This window comes from Pseudopipra pipra, chromosome 16, assembly GCF_036250125.1.
Source record: "Pseudopipra pipra isolate bDixPip1 chromosome 16, bDixPip1.hap1, whole genome shotgun sequence".
Taxonomy (NCBI): domain Eukaryota; kingdom Metazoa; phylum Chordata; class Aves; order Passeriformes; family Pipridae; genus Pseudopipra; species Pseudopipra pipra.
Genome location: NC_087564.1, coordinates 16,763,068 through 16,789,380, shown reverse-complemented (window position 1 = coordinate 16,789,380; position 26,313 = coordinate 16,763,068). Strand labels below are relative to the sequence as shown.

Genomic DNA, 26,313 nt, shown 5'->3' with positions numbered 1-26,313 from the left:
CACCGGAAGGAAGAGGCGGAGGCTGCGCAGGACCCTACATGCCTTTATTACAGACTACCAAGCATAAGTGAAATCCGTCATCCAGTCACTAACTACACATCTACAGCACAGAGATCTGTCGAGAGGAGAATAAACAGTCATTAAATTATGAGATATGATTAAATCATCGACCGATAGAAAATTTATATAATAAAGCCAGAAAAAAGGTGTAAAATATAGTTTACAATAATTATTCACATTCAAGGCTGTACATCAATACATACAACACCATGGCCCCGAACATGAATTCAATCCAAATAATTAATATATTAGAATTTAAATAACACAGACTGAACTAGAGGCCAACAAGAGCCAGCAAATAACCTTATAAGAATAAAAATACAAAAGTGTGTATCTTATATCATTGCATTATTTGCTTCTGTTTTCACAAGTTCTTGGAAGAGGGGAGATTGTTTTGTTGTTTGTTGAGAGGGGCTGGGGGTTTTTTTGTGGTTTGTTTTTTTTTTTTTTTTTTAATCCATACATCACAGCTACAGCTACAAACCAGGTAGAGCATATTACACATGTAACTGACTGCCACCAACCTGAAAACAGCTAGCATACATCTATTAAAACTGAGTATGGTTCCTAGTTCCAATTTTTTCTCTTTTGTCAGATACAGTAACTTTAAATTGTCACAATTTTGAACTTTTGCCACATCCAATCAGAGTTAGTACATGGTCATAGGAAGCTTTGTCAAATAGCAACCATCTACATTCAGTGCCCTGCTGACAGACAGACTTCATTCTCAGGAGCAGTGACAGGACTCAAGGAAATGTCATGAAGCTGAGTCAGGGGAGGTTTAGGCTGGGTATCAGGAGAAGATTCTTCCCCCAGAGGGTGGTGGGGCACTGACCAGGCTCCCCAGGACAGCGGTCACGGCCCCAAGGCCGTCAGAGCTCAGGGAGTGCTTGGACAATGCTCTCAGGGACAGGGTGGGACTGCTGGGGTGTCGTGGGCAGGGCCAGGGGTTGGATCAATGATTCTTCTGAATCCCTTTCCAACTTAGGATATTATGTTCTAAAACCAGGTTATTGGGTGCTTAAGAACCTTTCCAACTGTTTATTGTATAAAAGTCATATTTCTTCTACAAAAGACAAAACATTCTTAAATGATCAGTCTTAAAAGAAAACATGCCATTTTGGGTCACAGAACTACTTGTTTGTAAGCTCACTTGAGCAACTGATGGACAATCTGCATCATGAAGCTTTGCAGGAGCATTTCCATTTGATTAATAAAATATTTGCATAAAGTATACCAGGCATCCAGCAAAATTTCAGATATAAATACCACACCTATTTGTGTAATTTGCTAGTAGGAAGTGATCAGAATACACAGGCCATATCTTTAGGCAACTATTAATAGACAAGTTCTCTAGTCAATAAGATGTTGAAATCAAATGTTTTGTCCACAGGCCAAATGAAGTAATTTTCTTGACTTCACTAAATCATTCAAAAGAAAATGTACATGTGGGAAATTCTCGTGATTCTTCAAAGTTCCCAGCACAAAATGTAATGATATCAAGCACATTAAATTAAGAATCTTGAACTATGAGAACTGATTAGAATCATCACATCTTTGTTTCAATCAACAGTTATTTCCAGGATTATATATAGCAGATACTTCACAACTAAAAGATGTGAGAAAGAGAGAAGTGGAGCACAGTACAGATACTTTGATGTTTTCAGCATCTAAGTGCTTAGCAAATGGAATCGTAATAGGTCATATCAGTCTGCTCACAATGCCTCAACATCACATCTGAAGCAAGTCTTCCATAATGTAAAGCCTTTACAAAACTGGACTTTTAAGGCCAATGGTAATAAACTAGTTTCTCCAGTTTATCGAAGTAGTTTTAAACTTCCTGTGACTGGGCTGGATGCTGAATAAAACAGTGTTATTCAAAAGTCCTTTCTAGTAGTAATAGATGTATGACTTATGTGAAGTAGTACTTCATCCTTTCTTAAGCTCCACAACACAGAAAACTGATGCAATAGACACCTTTCTGAAATTCAAATCCCCAGCAATGAAAAATTACAATACTATTGACCAGATTCTTCATAAATGATTGGCAATTGTTCAAATTGCAAAAGCTGGAATGAATCAATAGATTGGGTTTTCTGTAGGTTTGCAGTCAGGAAGAGTCTTAAGAAGAGTCTTCTAGTGATTAACAACTTTTTTTTTATGCTTTGAAAACCTTGGATTAAAAGCAGAAAAATCACCTGGCTTATCTGCAGCTCTGAAGAACCTCCCGTGTACATTTCATTCCATGAACTTCCATGAACCATAGGAGTGATCTTCAGGACAAAGATTTGAACCTACCCCAGGTATAAGCATTTAAAATGGGAGCCAGCCCGTCATAGTATGCAGCACCTGTCAATACACATTTAAGTGGACAAACTGGTAAAACATACTTGAACCCACAATTGCTTTGTGTTGCCTCACTGTTCTTCTGCCACCTTTCAAAACCAGAGATTTCACTTACAGTACAAGAAATACAAAGACCTCTCCCAGAAAAATTCTAGATCCTTCTCAAAAAACCAACAGCTAAGTAAGACTGGATTAGGAACACTGAAGCTCTAAGTGGAGGGATGCCTGTATGAGATGCTCACAGTTTTCTAATGACAGCATTGTCAATTAAAAAAAGGAATTCTAGAGTGCAGACATCAGCCTTCTTGACAGCTTCCTGCTACCAAGATCTGGCTGGCTGAAAGCTTTTGGTGGGCAGGACAGAAGTCTACTGAGAGAGGATTTTCCAGGTGTGAAAAAGCATAGTAATTGCTTTGTTATGGCAAAACGACTAAAAGTCTAAATATTACAGAAAACATGGTTAAGCATAGTTAGATTTCCACCTAGTGAACAAACCAATGGAGATCATTTTGCCAGACTTTTGTGTGAGACCAAGGTTTGTCACACTGCACAGCAGTGGCACCGTGAATCTCCATTACTGCCAAACTCTCCTGTATAAAGTTGGGAATACATCTACATCTCTATACCAGAGCCTAAATCCAAAAATGGTAGAGTTGCCTCCAGTGGACACAACATATGGCTGGAATTTGACAGCCGGAGAACAAATGGATAGCACTGCAACAAACTTAAAATACCTGTCATCTTGGTTAGAATGGCAAATATAGCTTAATACAGACACAGATCAGAGGTGCATTGTGCTATTCCAATTTGAGTGACAGGGAGTGTACTTTGTATGTGATGGAACTGCTCATGATGCAAAGGGAATGCTGTTCTCTCTTCCTCATCTCAGCCATTTACAGGACACCTTCACTCCCTTAACACCAGGCACTGTAAGCCAGGAATTTACTTCTCTCAGGTCCGTGGACATGGTGGGATACAGAAGACTACCAGAATGCAGTTCCTCCAAAAGAAAAGGCAACTGCACTGTCTCTTTTAAAGAGTAAAAGATACTGGAAAAGCTGAACTGCCATCAAGTTCAACCACATAACACAATTTTTAAGAGATCAATAATAAATCTCCTTCACCCTGTACGAGAAAATATTCAACGTGCATGTGTTTTCAGAGAAATCCTGATAAGCCACTGCTTTTAAAATACTGCTTCTAGAACAGTACCCCACGAGATTTTTCAACATTGTAGTGAAACCTTTCTTTGGTGGAAGGAAAAGCATATCATAGTATGACAACTCAAAAGAGATGGTATGTGTGGAAAATGAATAAATAGGTGTGATGTTTATACTGCTTTTTAAAAAAAGGAGGAATGCCTTTGTCCAGACCTTGGTCACTCCTCTCTGCAAGGTTCAGGAACACAGGCATGTTGAAAATACCATTAAGGGAGTTGGTTTTAGCACACAAAGTTGTGTCTTTGCAACACCGTGAGAAATGTCTGACCACAAAAAAAGCCTTAATTTGAAGAGGATAAAGGAGATCGATATGAAAAATATTTTCATTTTATAGATATGCTTTAAGTACCATATATTTTCCCCTTTGTACGAATATTTTCTTTTGATTTTCTAACCAGATTACTTTATTATCTAATATTTCAATTGCTTACATTTTTTTCTAGAGTTCCTGAATATTTGGCCAAGGACCAAAAATAGGACTATTTGACAACTCATTATACAATGAGACAAAAAAAGTCAAGTAATCAATTGTACAAAGCTTTCACACTTCCTTCTCTACCCAAGTAAATAGGTTGGCCCCACTAAAACGCACAAAACATGCACACCCTGGAAAGAAAGCTTCTAACTCTCATCTGCTGAAAAGGTGAAAAACTATTTACTACTCCAACAGTAACCTTTTCCCCCCATACTAACTAGCTTCTTTTTTAGTTAGCATTAGTTAAAAGCATGCTGGTAAGTTTATCGTCCCTTGATTAAACACACATGATTCATATTAAAATTTAAACTGAATGTTTAAAATCTCATATGCTTCAGAAGCCAACATTTCAATTTTAGGAAACTTTCAGTGCCACGTTCAGCATTTTACTCTCTCAAAACCTTTATCATTGGAGCCTGTCTGCCAGACACATACATCTGATTCATTCATGTAATTACTAAAGTACCACGTAAATCCTGCAACCAGAACTATATTAGGAATTACACAAGGGTGCAACTGACCTGGCTACAAATGCCATATACCAATAAGCTGGGGGACTGTGAGGAAAGGAAGAGAAAACAAAGAAGTGGTGCTTAGGAGAGGCATATAAAAGCTCCCTGATGAAATACAGTTTAATGATAATCTGAGAGTCACAGAAAACTCCAGCCCCATGAAATGCAAGGCTGGTACATGATTCGGCATGTGTGCGTGTGGATTGGTTTTAACTCATCTTAAGTGAAGCTGGTAATGCAAGGTCTATCCACTAGTCTGCAGCAGAAACTGAGCTGAAGTGCACAAAAGCAAGATCTTCACTGCAATGATATGCATGTGGAAGCCTCAAAATAAGCACAAAGAGCGAGCAAAGCAACCCTGAATTCCATTAGGTTTTTGCTTTTCTTCCTTTTTTTTCTTTCTTAAAAAAAAAAAAAAAAAAAAGAACATTTCGAACATATGCTTCCCCTTGAGATGGTAATAGGTGGGTTGAAAAGATTCCTCTGATCGGCTGCACACGGAGTTCTAGCAGCAAGTAGGGAAACTGGGAAATTTTGGATGAGCTTTACTATTTTGCAGCATTCTGGTGGTATCTGTTCCGCCAAACTTCATGTATCTTTTTGCACCATTTATGAGCATTCCCACTTGGGTCCATCAGGTAATATGTCCTGTTTGGCTATAAGTGAACAACATTTTAATGATTACTCCAAACACAGTTTAAGCAAAAAGACATAATTATTCTGCACCTACCAATAAAATAACTATTCAGAATTAGTTCATAAAACTTCTAAAAGTTAAACTGAATTACAGCTATATAATAGTATATATTACTGAATAACCATACATCTGGCACATTGTTAAGCAGTCAATATATTATTGCTATACTCCTCATAATTTACTACATACAAAGAGGGCTAAATTTTTAAAGTCCTTCTTAAGAGCTTCCTTCAAATCCCCAAATCCACATACAGTTTATTTAAACAACAATAAAAATACAGTTGTATTTTTGTGATAAATGTGTATGTCAGGGTGAGGTTTTGTGTGGGGTTTCTTTTATTATTATTTGATTTTGTATGGGGGAATTGGTTTTGTGCCTTTTTTTTGGTTGGTTGGTTTTGTTCAGGTTTTTGTTTTGTTTTAAATTAAGACTATCAACCCTTGTATTTAAGTAATTATATTTTCTCCACAGAAATCTATTTGATAACAACTGAAATTAGCAGCCCAAGGACCTTAGTACATTTTACAAGGAAATCCAAGAAGGAAACTTACCGTATGAACAAAAAATGTCTTAAAATTCTTGGCTTCTGGCCGCAACTCTAATGACCATGGAATTTCTCCTTTTAGAACTTTGTTGACAGGATCCACATAATACAAGTGGGGCCCTTCTGTGAGCAGCAATTGGCGCCGACGTGCAAACAATCCCTAGTGAGAAAAGTAGAAGCAGCAATGCAAAAAAAGGCACAAAATAAAAATGTAAATGTGCAGATCTATGAATTGAACAACAGCGGTAGAATGAAAACCAGCTCAGTGATAGGAGAGTATGTTTGGATTTGGGGGACTTCAATTTTCCATGTACTTTACCTATTTGACCTCACTCCTTTTTTAAGGGGTTGCAGTGCATTCCTACTATGTGGCAAAACACAAGTACTATTTCAGGAAAACATCTTCAAATTCTAGCAAAACATAAAACACCTACCTGTACATAGTGAAGCGAAATCTATTTGTCAAAGATTCCAGCACAGAAAGCAACAGTTGTGATTTTGTAGAAAAGATAGGAACAAGCAGGTACTAACTTAGATGAAAGATAACCTTCTTTCCTGGAAAGTTGATGCAGACTATCCTTGCTCAGCTGTACAATATTAAAGTTAATACTTAAAGCTGTTCTAATGCCACCTCTGCCCCTCTCAGAATAAAGGCACTAAGTCAGATCCAGGAAAAACACCACAGGTAAGAACAACATGAGCTTGTATTTCATTGTTCAGTATTTGTGGCTCAAACCACATTCAGACACACATCAAGACAAAGTGTTTAGTGGGCTATATCAGATTGGGAAGAGAAGAGGGAGCAAAAACTCATTTACTACAGTCTCAAAATGAAAGTATCAATAGCAGCTCTACTTGTAGCTTTTCCAAGAAATCAAAAGCACATCACAAAATTAAGCAAAAACAATCTACTCACAAGAAAACACAGAATTTTTAAAAGTAAACAATTTGCCACTTATTTATAAGTTCAACAAATAAGCTTTAAAACAGGTTCCTTATCTATGCTGCAACTGTGCAAAAATGTGACAGCTGAATCTTGTTACAGGAAATTTAAAAAAAACCCTTACCTTTCTTTTGTCCACTGGACCCATTTTCAGGATTAAGTTATTTTCTACAAACTGATGCCTTAAAAAAAGAAAAATAACTATTACTCCAGAAGTAATTCTTTCATAGAAACAGCTATTATTAATATCAAGCAGTTTTCCATTTCACTCCCTAGCGTCTCCTTTTCCACCAAAGAGTCCTGAGCAACTTTACTAGATGAGTTTTGTACTCTTCCTCATTCCAGGCCAAGGAGTTTTTTCTAATTCCTGACAGGGGTAGAAAAAAAAATTAAAAAAAATCACAATCACACACGAGAAACTTCTCTAAAGCATGCAAAGAAATGCTATCAGTTACATAGTCTGGAGATATTTTGGTTGGATATCAACAGAATATTACACACACAAAAACCCAACAACTTACAGCATCAGTAAGAAAGGAGGAACCTTTTCTAGTTCTAGGACTTCAGAACAAAGACTCCTCAGCACTGGATAATGTCATTCTCCCTATCTTAGAAACACACTCCATGCCATCTTCTAGATTTGGTACATTTTAGAAATACTGTATTAGGGTTTTGCTGCTATTGCTTTAAAAATAGAAGACAAAAAATATGTAGTTGCTAATTGCTTGAACATACTAAGATTGACAAATATTAATTTAAGTCAAAATCCCTTATTTTTCAAGATTCTTTATTGCTGTGCAAGTAAAGATGAGCAATATTCAAAGATCCTACCAAGGATTTCCACCAGCTTGTTTTGCCAGAAGTAACCTCTTCTCATCTTCAGAAAACTGTAAGTCCAGCTCAAAGGAATTGTTGTCAAGATCATGAATATACTGTTCAATATTTCCTCCTGATGTCTGTGGTGTACTTGTCTCTGGGACAGACAGTGAATGGGAAGAGGCAGAACTAGAAACTTGCATGCAACCAAACTGACTCAGGAGATTGTCATACTAAAGGAGGAAACAAAACGAAGTAATTAAATGTTTTGCATTAAACTTTGTTTTTTAATTTAAGCATGTTTTTGTTTATTTTGCTTTTGGGCAAAAAACCCATTCTCTATAGATTAACAGGCACTTATGCAAAAAAGTATGATTGATCAAAAGCAAGCCAACCAGTATTTTTTCAAAACACTCGCTCTGTAAGAAAAAAATGTTGACTTAAAATTTTACCCAGCAATTTCATCTTAGATTAATACTTGAAGTTCTCATTAAAACATAACTAAACAGTAATTTCAGTAAAAATATTTAATATTCAATAATTATGAAAGTCTCAGGCAGCATCAGAGCTGAATATATGTACAGATAAACATACATTTCCATAACAGTCTTCATCATCCTCTGACATAGCAGGTAAATATGCTGTAAGTTTAGGAGGTGTCTGAAGATGTAGGTTCTCCCACACAATGGATTCAAAGAAGGGATGAGCCTTAAGAGGTCCATATCCTCCCATTTCTTCACAACCTAATCTGTTGGTAGCATCTAGAACCTGAGCAAATCAAAATTAAGTTACCCTCCATAAAATAATGACAAGGGGCAAGCACCATTCACATTTGCACAGCAGCATGTGAAAACTTAAAACCAATTGGTCTCACTGCCCTAAGCATACATATGTATAATACAAGGAGACTGCTTATAATAAAAGATGTTATTTGTCGGTATGTCATGTCAGCAACATTTTGTAGTAGACCAGCTCACAGATCTAAAGGAAGGAGCACTTCTTTCGGTCCACACAATTTATTTTTTTTTGTTCTTCATAAACACAGAAGCAAACATACAGAGAAGGCCTGATGGAACATCTCATTTAAGTGTAGTCCACTATCACATTCTAGTGATGCAAGAAGCTGTGGAAGCTGTAGTTGGTGTCAAATATCAACCTCTCAAGCATCCTAAAATGACACGGTTCTCAGGATGTTAATATAACCTGGACTTCACCATTCAGCAGGCACTGGCTTGGCCATAGAGCTGGCCTTGGACACAGGAATGCACTGCTAGGCCCTTTACGTTGTACCCGTCATCATCCACAAAGATAAGCATTTCCTCCTTGCCCCCTGCTAATATGCTAGACTATTGAATTTGAAAAAGCTTATACCACCCAAAATGTTCTCTGCATATTCACTTTAGTGTCATGGCTATAATCTCACTCATGGGATAGAACTACTTTCTCTTCCTACTTGTCAAACCTCCACATGAACAGTAATTCTTAGACTGATACTATTGAGATGTGTTAAAGTGCATGCTAATGCCGAGGTAAGTGGACTTACTTACATTGTAATGAATGTATCTGCCTGTGATGTATAGAAGACTGTTTTCAACTAAATGATCCATTATACAGCTCAAAAAGAATTAATCTGAGAACTATATAAACTTGAGTATTTGAATCTTAATGTCTATGTGTAAGGCACAATGTCTAGAATCACTTGCTTCCATTCAGAGACATTCCTTGTCCACATTTTAAGTTTAATGCTGTTTAATAATGGATGTTGATTTCTCAAGACACTCCCCTACACTCAATAATGCTCACAGCCCTTACTATAATGTTTGCAACAGAGTGCATAGAAACTTTCAGAAAAGTTTCTGAACATAAGCCAAATGTTTCCAGTGTCATCAAGTGATTTAACAGCAGCAAATATTTACCAATAACTTCTCAACAAGGTCTTTTGCCTTGGGAAAAAATTTTTCTGGAAAGTCATATTCCAACTTTATTATCTTCTGGAATATAAGATATTCATTTCTGCAAGAGAAAAATATTGACTCTTGTTATTAGTTTTCCATGGTTCTTTCACCTCAGCCTGCATAACTCGGACAAATATTAAACAGGAAATCTACAAGTTAAGTCATATTCCCATAAATCTTCCTAGGAGAAGGAGTACAAGTATCTATGATCCTATAAGCACCAGATACTTGAGCAATAACAAGAGAAGTTCAAATGATGCAGAGAGATGCCTTATACCCTCTTCACAAATAAAGTTATCTCTATGGTACAAATTACATGTGAAATTCTAGGATAACGTAAGGAATGTCTCTCAGGAACTCTAGTTACAGCTGTGTAAGCAACTTCAAGACATCAAAAAGAACAAATAATAGCAGGTATGACATTAACACCAACACTGCAATGTGAAAAGTTGTACTTCAGAACTGGTAGTAAGGTAAAAATCAAAATCAAGTCAATATATTTATGATCCACGTATAAAGAATTAGCTTAAATCTCTTACCCGGCTCTAAATGGAGGCAATCCAGCTACAAGTTGATATATTATACATCCCAGAGCCCAGAGGTCAGAGCTTCAAAAGAAAGAGGAAGAAACATATAGCATCTTTTCATAACAGAAGTCTTTAAACTGTAATTTAAAAAGAAAAATTCTTAACTTTCTGCTACTTAAAACATAGCACAAACCCCATGGATAAATTTGCTCTGTATAATTTCCATACTATTCTCACTTCAGCCCCTGACAGAAGAGAAGGCTAGCGACACAACTTTGTTAAAGAAAAAAAACTATACAGTAACAATCCCACAACAACTAACTACAAGGACACATGCAAGACTGAATTCTCAGGCAAAATAATATGAATATAAGTCTGAAAAGAATACTGGTTTATCCACTATGACAATTCAAAGATGTGTCCAAATTAATGCAATAGCATTTAAATCCTCTCCTCTAAGTATTTTATAAAAAAACCCCACCAAACAAAACAATACAGCTTTTTCACTTGAAGCTCTTCTTAAGACACAAACAAAAAGGCAGACTATATGGTATGTGGGTGAGGGAAAGTTAAGTTTTAGCGTGTTGCCCTGAAATAGCACTTTAAACTTACTGTACTTCAAGGTAAGCTATACATAGATTTGATTAAAGTTTCAAAATCCTCATGGAAGACTAAAATACTAACAGAGACTCAAAACTACTCAAATTACAGATGAGGCATTATGCAACTTCTAAATGGAGATGATAGCCTGATGAAGTCTTTCCATCAGCCAAAAAAGTTAAAACCTAGCACAAATTACTACAGTTATTCCCATAAGAGTTCTTTTTTTCCCCCTATGGTTTTCCAGCAATTACTCTTCCATCACCGTGATAAAATAGATCTACACATTCAGCGGGTTACCATCAACAAGCAATTTTAATGAGTTAAGAGATTTCTTAAGGGCATCACTCATACCAGGCACAGAGATGAGCTTTAAAACATTGCAAACCTCAAGTACAGCTTAGCAAAAATAACTGCAAGTTGATCTAAATACAAGTCAAAGAACGCTGCAGCCTTTCCCCTAACTGACAGCATGCGACATTGGTTGTTACTACAGCAGGAAATACCATTATTTGAGGAAGGTTTTATAAAACAGAATTAAAATAATTACAGTATTTGGATAACATAAAAAAATTGATATATTTATGGGTAAGAAATCCAACTTCACATTATACACCTTCAACAACACCTAATCCTGTTTGTAGAATTCCAGAAGGTAGATGAATTGAGGAAACCAGCACTAAGACAAAAAGCAATACTTGTTAAGAAAAAAAAAATTTTCAAACTTTCTTAAAAAACTTTTATACACAAGCATCTTTTTTCTTTACAATACTAAGCTTCCTTGCTTGATTTATCCACTCCTCCCCATTTAACAGCATCCTGACAGAGTCAGTGAAGTTCTGAAATGCAGAGTCCTCACCTTTTACAGGCAGATTTCTCTGTCAGCAGTTCTGGAGAAACATACTGTGCTGTCCCAACAAATGAATTTGCCCGTGCTGGTAAGGAAACAGAAAGAAATAAGCCAAAAACACATACTTATGGATAAACCAATCTTTCCTTTCCTCCCCTGTACCAACCCAGTTAAAGAAACCTGCAAAGGCAATCCCTTGCAAGTTACATAATGCTACCAAGAACCCATGGGAATTTAATTTCTCTATCAATCCACACAACCTGCTCGGAAGAAACAAATCAATCTCAGTGACACTCATGTGGTTCAAGAAGTTGGGCATTTAGGTACTCTGTCAGTTCTAAAATCTACCAACACAAGCTTACTACATTCAAGAAAAAAAGGTTATCAAATTCACTTCAGCTTAGTGCTTTTTTCAGGCATTGTTTGCAGCATCTATTTACAGGTTATTACTAAAAACTAGCAACACAAGAATTCTATAGCCTTCAGTGGCTATCAGAGTTGCACAAATGTGGAGTTAAAGACATAAGCAGAGTAAAAACTTACTGTATCAGCTGAGCCACAATACCTCTGTTTGTATTCTTGTCTTGCAAATGAAAACTAAGTAATTTGAAGTAGTTTGACTTCCCACTATATTTGGTGATCCAGCTGGCTATAACACTACACCAAATATTACCTTTTCTGACATAATCCAAGCAGTGACACTCAAAACTGTTTCAAGATCTCAGCGATTTAGATGAGGTTGACGATATTTGAAAGTTACAATTTGGTAAATACAACATATGTACATTTTCAAAGGATCACTTGCTATAATTATCTGTGTTACATAATGAAATAAATCATGGCATACCTTGTCTGCTATCTGCAGATAATACTTTCGCTGTTCCAAAGTCTGTTATTTGAATGTGCATATCTTCATTTAATAAGATGTTCTCTGGCTTAAGGTCCCTAGAAAAGACAGATTTTTATATTCAAACACCATACAAATGAAAGTTGCAAAACTGTCTAGTGATTTAGGTACGCAATGTAATCATAAATGATGTAGACATTCTATAAACATTGTTGCAACAACTTTCTTCTAACTTGTAGCTGTCAACCTGCAGACTATCAGATTTGGATAAGCCCCTTAATTAACATTTTTTCTAAATTAATCATCTCAAAACTACACTACTGTGCATCTCAACAGAAATGAAAAAAACCCATTAAAAAAAAAAACAAACCTCCCCGAAACAAACAAAAAAAAAGCACCTCCCAACAAATCCCAACAAAAATCTCACCCCACAAAAACACACACAAAAACCCAAGCCCTTTCACTCCAAAGCCTTAATTTAAATAACACCTGACAGACTGATACAGCATTAAGATCTTCTAGGCCTGTTTCCTCTGTGCAAAACTCCAGTTAGTCAAACTCCAGCTGGCAAACTCAGCCCCAGCTAAATGTCCAGACTACGTAAGAACTGTAAACCACCTCCATGTATAATCTCTCTTTCAAATGTATGCCTACCATTTGCATGGACACTGCCACCAGTGTCCATTTTCTGAATAAAACCAGACCTCACAGTATGACGAACACAATAGAAAGTAATATAGAGTTAGATGTCAAGAGGCTTCTCAGCAACAAAATAAGGAGCATAAAATAAGGGTGACACTGATACAGTATTACTTTGCACAAAGTTTCCTCAGCTGAAAAGATGACATACTTCCCCCTCTTAAGCAGTATCTTTGAATGCTCATAAAGAAATTTGGAGCATGGGAGCTGTTTTGGTTGACTGGTAAGAAAAAAAAACAGTACAAATTCAAAGCTGTTTTAAAGCTGTTTCCATCAACCACTGTGCAGCATTATTTTCGTCGGATTGCAGCCCCCTATAATGAAAAAGCATGGGTTGTACAATTTAGAGTCTGCAGATTAGCACAGAGAGCAATTGGAATGAAGTAATTATGACATACAAGCCATAAAAATCCTCTTCATTTTCCTGTAACTAATCTCAGAGAGATATAGAAAGTATATGAATGGAATGGACCCTTTTAACAGCTCTGTGTGGGGTTTTTTTACATATACATTTGTATGTAGACATATTGTACTCTGTAACACATATACACAGTGTTTATATTATACACCTACATTAATACTGTATTACGGATCTATAGCTATATAACTAGATACATAGAGATATATCTGTAATAACTTTTCCAGAGTAGCCTGACATCTGAAACTGGTTCTATCTCATGTCCTATTTCTTTAGGCAGCAGAAAATCCCAAGAGCTTTCAGGCACTGCTAGAGCTGTGGCCTTATAAACTTCATACTAAGTTCTCTAATTGCACAATCTCACTGTTTTCTTTTGAGCTTCTCATAAGGGCCTTCATATGAAGACAAGCATAAAGCAGCTCTTCTGTAACACAAGATTTCCAAAATAGGCTTAGTAACACTGACAATCGTGCTACATTCATTTTATAAGCCTTCTCTCAGCCTAACACATGGACTGTAAAAGTGAATGAAACTGGGAGTTCTTGAATGTTTTTTCACCCTCGTGGAAAATTTTATGCTTTCATACTCTCCACATCCATCCCCCTTAGATTCTATTCCAAATTATTACACAAAAAAGTATTAGAAGAACATTTTTTCCTTTTAAATGTAACTGAAAGAAGTAATGCTATCAGAATTATAATCAGCCAGCTTTCTGCTAACTAGCATTTACTGTTTCACGACAACTGCTCAGTAACCTACAGACACAATAGATTCCTTACCCAAAAAGAAGTTCTGCAGCTCAGATGTTTAGCACTTAAAACCTTAATTTATTTAATAAACACGAATGAAAAAACATGATTATCCAAAGAATACAATTACATTCAGAACAACTGTGAAAGTACTATTAGAAACTTTGCTAGATTTCACCATTTACCTAATTATTGTTCAGCTTTGTGGAAATTGTTCACTCAGTGAAAACTGATATAGATTAATTTTACTTTTCTTGATTATATAGCACACACTAAATCACACACCAGAAAAATTCTAATTACATTTGCTACATAACAGCACAGGAAAAAAAGTGTAGTTAAACAAAAAGTCTGTTTCTGTTTTCAAACCAACTGATCAGCTTGAAAGACAAGCTTCTGGTAATGTTAATTCTAGGTCAAAAGGTTTTCTTACTTCTTCCTGCTACAACAGTTTGTATAACAACAGAGATTGGCTCTCCTCCTCAAGTTTTCTATGTTTAGCTACTGATGTTAACAGTACCAGTGCTGATCAAATGCTACTATGTGCTCATTTCCACAAAATTCACAAAGAATGTTTCTAGAAAAAGACATAATCAACTGCATGTTGGTCTCAACTTTGTATTACCTGTGAATTATTCCTTTCCCATGCAAATACTCCAGGGCTGATACAATTTCAGCAGTATAAAACCTGGTACAGGTCTCATCAAATGAACCAATTTTGCGTATATACTTTAGCAGCTCTCCGTTTTTGGCATAGCTAAGCCCAAAATCTGCATGTAAGTAGTTAAGGTCTATCTCTAAGCCATTCTAAAACAAAAATCCCCACATCTCATTCCAAAGATAAGAATAATACTAAAAATACATAAACAGGAGGGAAGAAGTTGGTTAATTTGAAACTTTACACGGCAGCAGCCCAAAATAATTACTTCAATATGTTAACAACCTAGGACACAGGTCCCAATTTCTTAGCACAGCAAAGACTACATAAAGGGGTAACTTTGTTGTTTTTTCAGACTTGTGACCCAACTAATTAATTTAAATTGTATACATAATTGCCCTCAAAAAGAATTATTTCCAGTAAAAACTGTTATAAGTTTAAAATTGTCCCATCACCTGAGAAGTACCAGAGCAAGTGTTTCCACTACAAAGAGGCTCTGTGAGCTCTTTTAGTGTATGCTGCATGAACTCTAGGGCCTGCGAGCACTGCCAGCAGCCTCTGGGAAAACCACAACTACTTACTGACCCCACAAACAGACTGATCTATCCCTTTAGCCTTGGCACAGCCAATTGGAAGCAGAAAGTTTAGGAGGAAATTCGCATCATTAACGTTTTCTTCACAAGGAAAAAAATAAAGCCAACTGTCAACCAGTGAGCTTCCAGGATGAAAGTGTACTTTGCAATTACTGCTAGAGAGAGAGCACGGGAAACAGAAGCCCAAACGGAAGATTCAGATTATTCTGTAAGCACTTTTACACAAGAAAAATTTTAATAATAGCTCTAATTGCCAAAAAAAAAATAGTGGTAAATATAGCTGGCTACCCCTATTAAACATAGGAATCGTGGTGTTTTACTATACATATCACAAATAAAATACTTCTTAAACACTTCTCATACACCACCCCAATTTAGTATTTTTAAATTACTTTAAACTTGGATCGTTGCAAGTCACCCTTCAACATTTACCACACGGACAATTTGCTTTGTTGCTCTCCCCCATCCCACAAGACACCCACTCTTTTCTTTGAGGGGACCTGCTCATTCCATCTGCTTAATTTCTATTAAAAGCATGACTGCAAAAATTGCAGCACGTACATTAGGCTATTTAAAGTACCTGAAGTTATTTTCATCATTCCTGTTAGACCATGTTTCAAAGGAACCTAAACTGGGTTCCTGTTAAGAAAGTGTTACAGCAAGTTTTAAAACACAAAGGATACATAGCTTTTCATCATCCTGAAAGGTGAAGTAGAGTTTCACAAAAAAAGGGTGATCCAGACGGGACATTACATCTCTCTCTCGTGTCACATATGGCACCTTGTTCTCTTTTATGATATGACGTTTTTCTAGAATTTTAACTTAATGAAAAAAAATAGAGTGAAAATAGAATAGGTACAATCAAATGAAGTCCATCTAAGTAATTTGTTTTGGGGCTTTTTGGTCTGATAAAATTATCATAAAACCACTAATTCTGTTTTTTTCAACAGGTGTTTTGTACCAGGACTACATTGATATTATATTTTCTAATAGTTCATGTTAAAGGAGCCAATACTTACTGGCATACTCTCTAGAACTTGCCAATTCTCGAGCCAAGACAACCTGTTGCCAGAGGAGAAAAAACATACTGTAACTGGTCATTAAAGATGTACACTAACACCGATTTTGATCTTCCAGTCGGTATTCAGAACACAACAAAATATTTAAGCATGTGTTCATATTATGCTGGCTTCAACAAGACTTCTGTGGAAATTCAGTTCAGCACAACAACGCTTGTTTTGCTAAAAGACACACTTGAGAGGGAAAACAATGATTTACTTTTTTTCCAGAAGAATTCTGAAGGTTGTAACATAAGTCACAGTAAATCGCCAAATCTTCTTAAAGAGGGGACGAAAAGGCACAGGCTGAGGAATATTTATAAAAATCTAATTGTCACAGTACTTTCCTTAACATAAATGGCGAAGATTGAAAGACAAAATTTATCTGAGAGACCAAAAGTAAAAAGTCACACAGAACTTTTAACTACTCACAGTTTGTTAAGAAGATTTAAATAAAGGCAATGGCAGATTTCCAATTAGTAGAAGCAAGAGACGAAATTTCAGGCAAGCAGGTTTACATTTTTAAAGAGAAGATTTTGGGGGAACACAAATTAAAGCTCAAATTAAAGGGAAAAGTCCCCCTTGCCTGAATGTGAGCAATAATCTTGTAACAACAAATGACTAAAGTTTTCAGGCTTTCCCATTGTAAGTTTATATCCATTTCAACACCTTGATAGAATCTCAACTTTATACTAATTGCATAGTTCTTACAAAGACAAACTCCTAGGCCAGTTCCAATCCTTTATACCATAAACTTTTAACATAAGCTATTATGCTATCACAATTATATTAGAAAGCAATGTTGACTGAAAATCCAAGCATGAAGACATTAGGATAAAATGGAACTTTTTATGAATTTAGAAGGTGCTTGGAAAAAATCAGCACCCATATTTAGTGCAACACTATTTTAATAGTTCAGCTTAAAACCGCTATGTCCCATTCATTTATTCTTCAAGCTGTTCTTTCCAGATTTAAATCTCATCAATCTTACACACACAACAAATTTTGAAGTTTATCTAAGATATTTGGCACCTCTTATAAAAAGCAAAGTTACCGTTGAGAAAGATCCTTCACCCAGAATTTTCCCAAATTTGAAGTCATCAGGTCGTTTCTTTCGAGGCTGTGGAGGCTGCTGTCCTGTATGTTGCTGCAAGGAGCTGGAATTAGATCTTGATTCAGGTGCTGTGCTTTCCATGTTAGATCCCTGTCTGCTGCCACAGGGAGAAATGACAGATGGAGTGCTGGAATCTGCTTCGTTCCTCACCATTGATGGGGATGAGCAGGAGCATAACACCACACTTGACTGGATTGGAACAGCATCATACTGAAAAGAGAAATGAAACTGTTATTCCCATACCTGGTGCAACAGCACTTTATTTCCATACAAGAATCACATAAAGTCTTCTTTGTAAGAGTTATCATTAGAAATTTCTTTAGGAGGGAATGTCAGTATTTATTTTGGCAGCTCCAATTTGTTAAACAACTCTGTTTAGGTCAGGCTGTCATACAGCCGTAAGTCAAATGTCTGAATATTTAATTAATGTTTTTTTCAAACTCAAAAAAATGCTCCCTAACACCAAGTTACCAAATTTCACAGTATATTCTCCTACAAATAACATGATCTTTAAACTTCTAGTTATACAATGAATATCTGTTTTACTAGTAACATTAGTTCAGAAATCCAAGTTACAATGAACTGTAAATGAACACATGAAAACTTTATTGGAGACAAAGGACACATTCTTATTTTTTTACTTGGAATTTCACTGTCTTCAGTACAATTGGGGAAGGACAAGAAGAAAAGAGATAACATACAAAAGGTAGATCAGCTGGAGGGTTTAATAATCAGCAATATCTAATACTTTTTTTTTTGAAGAATGCTCTGGTTCATGACCTTTTAAAACAAGGGAGATTATATTATTCAAATTGTACATATGGTCACATAAAGACAACCCAACTGCAAAACAAAGAACCAGACATTGCCCAGAAAACAGCAAGTACAAGAAACACACTCCTAAAACTGATTCATGCAATATACAAAGCAAATCATCATTTGGTACCCTTTCATCAATTTTCCCTAAGTAAGACCAAGGAATCTTGTCAAGCTGCTTTCCATCTCTTTTGGTAAAACACCATTAGTCTCTCAGGACCTGCTTCAGATGTTTTACGTGAAACTGGCCATAAAATGTAAACAATAGCAGAGCTCTGCTAAACTTCTGCTGACAACAAAAACTTAAACGGTACCTAAACACATAGATAAAGAGTTAGACCTTACTTTTCTTTCTACCAAAACATGACTACAATTAAAATATGGTCCAAGTACTTAGGTATAACGATGGGACACAAGTGGAGAATGAACTTAAGCTAGTCCATACTTGAATACGCAGAATTAGAAAGCATGAACTAGGAGAAGCAAGGTCTTAATGCCACTAGTAGGGTGCAAACATTAAGGAAAAAAACCAAAACAAACCAGTTTCAGGAGAAAAATCAAGACACTGAACTCCTGGGAAACAAAAAAAATCTAATCATCTGACTAGATTGAGCTCCTGAAACCTGTGTGTTTATTAAACAATCTGACTGTTTCAGCCATGTGGTAATACAGAAGTCTGAAAATTAGGATCACCTGCAATTCAACAGAACCCTTAGTGGATATAAGAACTACGGACTGGTGTATGTCATAAGTGCTAGACTAAAATATTATAAGAAATTCACAGACTATCATGAATATAAATCAATACAAACATGGATGCCCTATATCACCAAAGTCTGCTTAAGAAATTGCAGGATTCAGAAAGCAACATACCAACACACTGAGATATCTATAAATTTATCTTTTCACTTACAAATGAAAACTGAGAGGCTTTCAAAACAGATATGACATGATATAGTACAAGAGAGCCTCCCTGGCTGTCGTAGTATTCCATCACATCTCTGTGACAGAATAGTCTTACATCTCTGCCAAACACAGCTCTTTGGTACAGGGACATCTTCCAAAATCTACGACTCTAAGACTTACTGTACAAACTAATAGATCTTGAAGTAAAAATGTGAATTCCTTATATTAACCTGCACAATTAAGAAGGAATAAAAGCTTTTATTTCACATTAAGAGAAGGCAAAACTGCTTTCAGTGGACAGGTGTTTTGTTGTTTTAGAAATAAAGCTGACTTGCCACTGTTTATCAATACCGAGATTCTGCTAAAGACAGTTTAAGTTAGATAGGGTTGGCCTGAGAGGTTTTGTAAATTATTTTGACATTGTCATATAAACTAAAAGTTCTGAAATTGAAATTTATTTTGTATTGCTTGTAATTTAAACATTGACAACCTGGGGCTTTAAAGGGAAAAAATTAATAGCTGGCAGTTATACTTAATATATTCTTTTCATGGCACACTAGTGTTTCAGACAGTTGACAAAGATGCAGCAACTGCATCTGACATACATCTTGTATCTGAAAAAGAGCATCAGAAGGGGCAATTAACAGATATTACACACAGCTTTCCCACTGGCCTCCTCCCCCCTCATATCCCACAATTAAAATGTTTACCTTCTCTGTGTTCCCCAATACCTATTTGTGACAGTCTCCACTTCAAAGGCTAAAGTGCAACACACCCTGGGAGTTCCAGCATATTCCAAAATTGAAAAGCAACTCAGCAGGTCAGATACCAAGGCCTGAATATATGTCCTCAGACTATGCCTCTTAGTACTTAAAATGAGAATGCAGGCAAAAGCAGTGTAGTTCAGCTACAAGAAACTTAAGATACAAAGAAACACTGATTCAGAATAAGAAAATCCAACTAAAAGCCTCACCTTTCAGTGCAAAGAGCACAGTACAGGTTGCACTTCCCAATATATACCAATCCCACACAGGAGTGTTTTGCAGAAACTGTAATGACTATTGTGTGATCCCCATCAATATTTAGCAGCAGTTTTCCTTTCATAAACTGTGAGTACGCCAGAGAGAGTGCCCTGAATGAACTCAAGCCAGAGCAACATTAGATAGTGTGCTCTCATAAACTGCAGCAAACATCAATTCTCAGACCTTACATGCTCATGTCTATTTCTGCTCTGGACTTCTGCCTAAAAATGGATTGTCAGGCCTTCCCTAAGTGACCAACAGCATCCTCTTTCTGTTAACCAGTTGTACATCTGTGCATAGAGAAACAATATACTGAATAATTTATCAAACTCCATTGCATGCCAGTTTCCATTTATATATGCTAGAAGTCTGTCAGATAGTTTAAAGAATTTAACAATACAACTATCTGCCAACATTATTATTACCTCTAAGGAATGAAGATACTTGCCTAAAGAGAAAAAACATTCATTAAAAAGTGTCATTAGATGCTGTCACTGTCTTGTCATTATAACCTAAAATCAAGCATGTAATGGATGGAACAAAACATAGATTAAACCAAGCCTCAGCAGTACTTCTGAATGCACCACACAGCTAGTAAATTGTGGTTAACCTAACAAGTTAACCTAACAAGTTAACTTTGACACTCTAGTACATACAGCCACATTAAATTAAATTAAAATATCATAGTAATTTGGAGGTATTTACAAACATGTATTTTGCTCAGTTTCAGCTTGACAGAAGTTCAACAGGATTTCTAAGAGCAAACACTCCTCTCCAAAAAAAAAAAGGCATTTATTAAAAACTATACTATGTTACAAAGATATTTTCCTGAGACAACAGGATGCTCTTTTCTACAGAAAAGTTCTTTGAAGATCAGAATAAGCCATTTTCTTCAAATTGCAGCAAACAAGCTCTACTCCGAGTATTAATTGTAGATATTTAAAAAGCATTAACATCAAACATTAGTCTCCTCTAGCACAGTGGTTTGCATTTATGTTGCATAGAGCTGCATCAGCACTCCTTCAAACCTCATCATCAAATGGTATGCAAAGATGACTGCAGAGAACTTAGAATTTAGCTCATAACCCAACAAACTGCCCATCAATTCCACACATCTTGAAGAAACTGACCATTAGTCAGCAAAACAGTCCAAAGCCAAACAATTTGTCAAAATCTATACTTTGATCAAGGTTCATAAATGGTTACCAATTACTACATTTAAATGAACAGATTAGAATCTCATATTTCAATTATAAAAACTATTTTAACACAAATTTGTTTTGCAAAAGAATCTGAAATCATACATCTATCTGGTGTGACATTTTTCGATCTCAGAAGTTGCCACATGAAAAACTGTTACTCAATAGACCATTTTTATGAATAAACCATGTAAATTTCAAAAGCATTCAGCTATATAAAAGGAGGATTTTTTGTTGTTGTTTAAACAGAATGCTATGCTAACTGATTAAACAAGTCTAGGAGTCGACCCACCAAAACAGCTATGCTCACCTTCATGCCCACTGTTATCTGAAGTTTCTCAAATGCTGGACGGTAAGCACTCATTGAAGCACTGCATAAAACTGTCCCCTCAAAAAATCTCTTAACAAAATATCTTCATAGAAATAACCATAATTTAAAAGACAAGAAGAGATCTTTAAAAATCATGTCTTGGTAATACATTCCACGATTAAACGTTATATGAATTAGTGGAAGGGAAAAGCTTGGAACAGATAATTCTTCAAAGACACTATTTTACCTAAAATGGCTGGCACCTTTGTGATAGTGGGAAACAGAAGTACTATTTGTCTACTGATGTTCTTTGCTTTGTGCAGTAAATCCATAACACAGTTCATACATAAGTGAGTAATGAGAATATCAGCTTCAGGTTATATCAGCAAAAATATAGCAAATAGGCTCAATGATTTGGAAGCAAAGAGAACACCTCCGCATTATAAGACTGTTTTGACTCTTCATTTAGGGAATAAAGATATTTTATCTACAAGACTGATTTTGTTTCTATAGAAATTAATTTTTCACATACAGAGCAATGCTGATCCAAGATTTTAGTTAATGTCAATGCCTTTCTCTAAATTTGACCACCTTACATACAGTGGCATTTCCTGCCACTAATTTCCAGGCTTCTAATTCCAAATTCAGGTAGGGATTAAAGCTAATGAAAGGATTTGTAAGAACCTGCATATCAGCCAGTTACACTCTAACCTCCTCTACTGCTAGGCAAAGCACTTAAGTTCCAAGCACCTTCAGGGACAGAGACTATTTAAGGCCTCCTTTCACCGCCTTGAGCCTCAAAACAAATCAGAAACAGGAAACCACAAAAATCTCCAAGTCCGCCTATGGCCCAAATAAAAAAATCTAAAGTCAGTCTATGGCCCAAATAGCTATAATGTAAACAAGCCATTGAGAATTCATCTCACATAAAACAGATCTAGGCTAGCTCACAAGAAAACAAAAGCCATCTGTGATCACAGTGGTCTATAGATCCCAGGCTACACCAGCAGCTACTCCTGAGGCACAAGGATGTTCAGGTGCTGCACAGCAGGGATGGGGCCCACTAACACACAGAAGGACTTCCAATGCCAGGCTCCTCACCAGCAGCTTGAGGAGGCAAAGAGAACGGTTTGGTGTGAAGAACAGAGAAGAAACCACACAGAAGTGGCAGTATATAGATAGAGTCTATAAAGGATCCATGGCACAGTCAAAAACTGTAAATTAAATTTCTGCAGGATTACTAAAGAACCAAACACCAAATTTAATACTTTCTTTTCAGAAGAATGCGCTATGCAAGTTAATCCTTGTAATTTTTCACCATAAAGAACTATAAAGTATTTGCCAGGTGAAGTATCTACAGCTTGTTTTTTAAAGCAGAAAGCAACTCTCACGTTCAGTATTTAGTCACACAGCAGAACAGTTATTTCCTCCAGCGCTGTTGAAGAGAATCCATAAGATGTTAAAAATAAGGTTCTAGACCAAACAGCTAACTGTGTGCATGTTGTGTTCAGTCCTTTCAAACACTTTAGACTGTGATAACTTTCCACAAGCTTAACTGCAAGTAAGATGTCAGAAAGGGAAGTGAGGAGGGAGGACAATCAGCTCCTTCCCCTTTTTTGCTTCTTTATTACATACACATAATCTAACTTGGCCACTTGCAAAGAAAGATTTTCTTATTTGAAATACCAGAAACAGTGATTCCTTGGCTTCACACATATTCTTCAGAAAGCTCCAATACGAGGGACTTGGAAAAGGATTTTATCTTTCAAACATACTGTAAGTTCATTTGCATATTTTCTGATGCCAGAGATGTGCTAGTTCTACAGCAATCCCTACAGTTTTTCTAGAGAAAAAATAACTATATAAAATACAAGTTTATTGTTGAAAAACAAGGGTTACTAAAATATTTCACATCTTCATAGATCAAACTTATTTTTATTACTTTGCCGGTTTACTACATTTTTCAGTCCAACAAAGTGATTGTGCCGCTGGTTTCATGCCTTCTGTACAAAAACTCCTGCAAGAATTTCAATAGTCAGCATCTCTTTCCAAGTTTTTCCTGCACTGCTGCTTTCCAGCTGATCTGCTTTAGGGAAGTGCAATGAGCCCAAGACTGCTGGGTGTCTTACAATGGCAAGCTACAGCAATCTAATTATTGAGTCTCAAGAGCTACAAGAAACAGACATTACTTCTGGTACTGTAAGTAATGGATCAATAACCCAAAAAACAATTTGCTTTAAAGTAAACAGGCTACCTCCACAGTGGAATCATTGTTTAATTGAACATTGCTATTATACCCAGATTATTCCGTGGATCATCTCCTTTCTTAGGGCTACAAGCACTTCTTACATTGGAAATATGAATGTATATAAAACTGCTCCTCTTAAAACTTTCAGTTTTTCAACCTTTGAGTACCTCTTCAACATCCACATCTTTTACTATTTTCTATTCCTGCGGCCTGCTCTGGTAAGGGATTTACAGAAAAATTATCCCAATTAAAAGCCTACACGAGTGATAAGCACTAAGCATAGCTTTATGCTGAAAACTCAAGAGAAGAGAATATTAAGTAGATAGGTATGTAGGGAAAACCTCTCAAGCCTATCTGGAAATTTTACAGCTACAAATAACTACAAACATAACTCTTAATATAGCCTAATCTAATTCTTAGCATAGATGCAGAACTTACTCTATTGAGAATCCAGTTACTTAAAAAGTGTAGTTCATGTTAGTTCCACTGGAAAAAAAAAAAAAAAAGGCAGCTAGCAGTTTTGTTTGGACAGATCCATGATTACACTATAGGTTTTATCAAGTCAGAAACACTGGTAGAATCTAATAATTGCTAGAGCAGCTAAACATTCCAGTGAAGATGTGCTGCAAAAGAAGACATAAATTACCATACTCCCAGACTCTTCATTTTGAGAGAAAGGGCACTTCTTGATTTGACACCCAATATACTTACAAGGAAGGCATTAACAACAAAAACTAAGACCACACTGATCTCTGCAACTAAAGCAGCACTAAAATTTTTTCCCTCTTAAAAGTACAATTCCCTCCTTTTTTACCACGTCTTCAAAAAATAGTAGAATGTTTTTGGAATTGTTCTCACATATAAAAATATAGAAATTAACTGGTTTGGCGGAGAATTGCTGGAATATTCCTTTCAAAGCTGCATTCTATTCCCCTCCCTCCCATTCCATCTTATGCATTTACAATAAAATAATCACAGAACTCCATCACGCAAATCATTAACTCGATCACACAAACATTAACAGTAACTTGCTCAGCCTCAGAAATTTCCCATATGTGATATCACCTGCATTAAAAAAACAGCTGAATGGAGCCACCTCTATCTGGTGCTGCCTGTCAGTACACTCACCTGACCAGAGAAATATTAAACAGAATGGAAGAGAAGGAATTAAAGAAATTACCCTGAAAAAAATCTCTTAATTTTTACAAAAATGGTTGTCAACTTTGTTCTTAATTTTCCCCCCTCTGCATGTTTCTCTTATGGGCAGGGACTTAAACTGTATCTAGAAAAGGAACAGAAATGCAAGTACTTTGGAGAGAAAAACCTCAAAAGACAGGCAATAAGCAAGGGCAGAAGCACAAAGGGAAGCATACTCCTTGTTTAAAAGAGTCCAAGTAAACAAAAATAATTTCTGATGCTAAGAAACAGCTATATAGAGCTCCATCAAATAGCAAAATTAATGCCTTTAATAACCAAACATTGGTTTGTTTCATAGTCCTTGATGCAGCATCTCATGAGCTCTGTAGGGTTACTCCATGCAATATTTCCATTCTTCAGTCAACAAATATGATTATGTGCAACACCCTAAGGAAAAAAATCACTGAGCATGAAGAGGACAGCACAGTGAAACAGGATGTCAACAATCACCACGGCTACGCCAGTCTGCACACAGAAGAGTGCTGCAGAGTGGAGCTTGGCAGCTTGGAACTGACAGAAACAACACATGACCTAAAAGCACAGCAGCACGCACACAAGGATAAGGAACACAGCACTGCCGGTTAAGTTACACCAGCATCAGTGAAAGCTGGGGGTTATTTTTCTTTTCACGAGTGAAGGTCTACACTAAGTAAACTGTACAACCTCCAGAGTGAATTAAGATTTACCATTACCACACCTATGTACCGGCTACAACTCCATCTTATATTAGTGTACACAAAATGTCACAGCTTTACAGTGTCAGACTAACGTAAACAACTGCGTGTGAAACGGCGTCCTACTGTGACCCTCACGATCTTCCTCACGCGTTTGTTCCCACTACAAATGAACTCGATTGCAGAGTAACAGCTGCCTCCCCCAGGGTAACAGCCCCGGCTTTCCCCGTGGGAGACGGCCCGGCAAAGCTCCGCCAAC

General features: G+C 36.4%; 1 protein-coding gene across 7 annotated transcripts in view; it reads right to left on the bottom strand.

Moving 5' to 3' along the window:
* Window positions 1–23: 23 nt before the first annotated feature.
* Window positions 24–26,313, bottom strand: part of PDPK1 (3-phosphoinositide dependent protein kinase 1) — a 27,035-nt gene continuing 745 nt past the window's right edge. For 4 of the 7 annotated variants that reach the window (XM_064673540.1, XM_064673534.1, XM_064673533.1 and 1 more), the window contains exons 2-14: window positions 17,623–17,892; window positions 16,530–16,572; window positions 16,194–16,331; window positions 14,885–15,029; window positions 12,394–12,491; window positions 11,556–11,631; window positions 10,109–10,177; window positions 9,531–9,627; window positions 8,209–8,382; window positions 7,630–7,847; window positions 6,923–6,980; window positions 5,863–6,015; window positions 24–5,269 (exon numbers count right to left, since the gene is read on the bottom strand). In XM_064673540.1, the coding sequence (XP_064529610.1) occupies window positions 5,162–5,269; window positions 5,863–6,015; window positions 6,923–6,980; window positions 7,630–7,847; window positions 8,209–8,382; window positions 9,531–9,627; window positions 10,109–10,177; window positions 11,556–11,631; window positions 12,394–12,491; window positions 14,885–15,029; window positions 16,194–16,331; window positions 16,530–16,572; window positions 17,623–17,835 (1,590 nt within the window). In that variant the 5' untranslated portion in view covers window positions 17,836–17,892 and the 3' untranslated portion in view covers window positions 24–5,161. Of the gene's footprint in view, window positions 5,270–5,862; window positions 6,016–6,922; window positions 6,981–7,629; window positions 7,848–8,208; window positions 8,383–9,530; window positions 9,628–10,108; window positions 10,178–11,555; window positions 11,632–12,393; window positions 12,492–14,884; window positions 15,030–16,193; window positions 16,332–16,529; window positions 16,573–17,622; window positions 17,893–26,077; window positions 26,105–26,149; window positions 26,274–26,313 lie in introns of those variants that run through there. The other 3 variants (XM_064673535.1, XM_064673537.1, XM_064673536.1) reach the window with 3 other exon arrangements.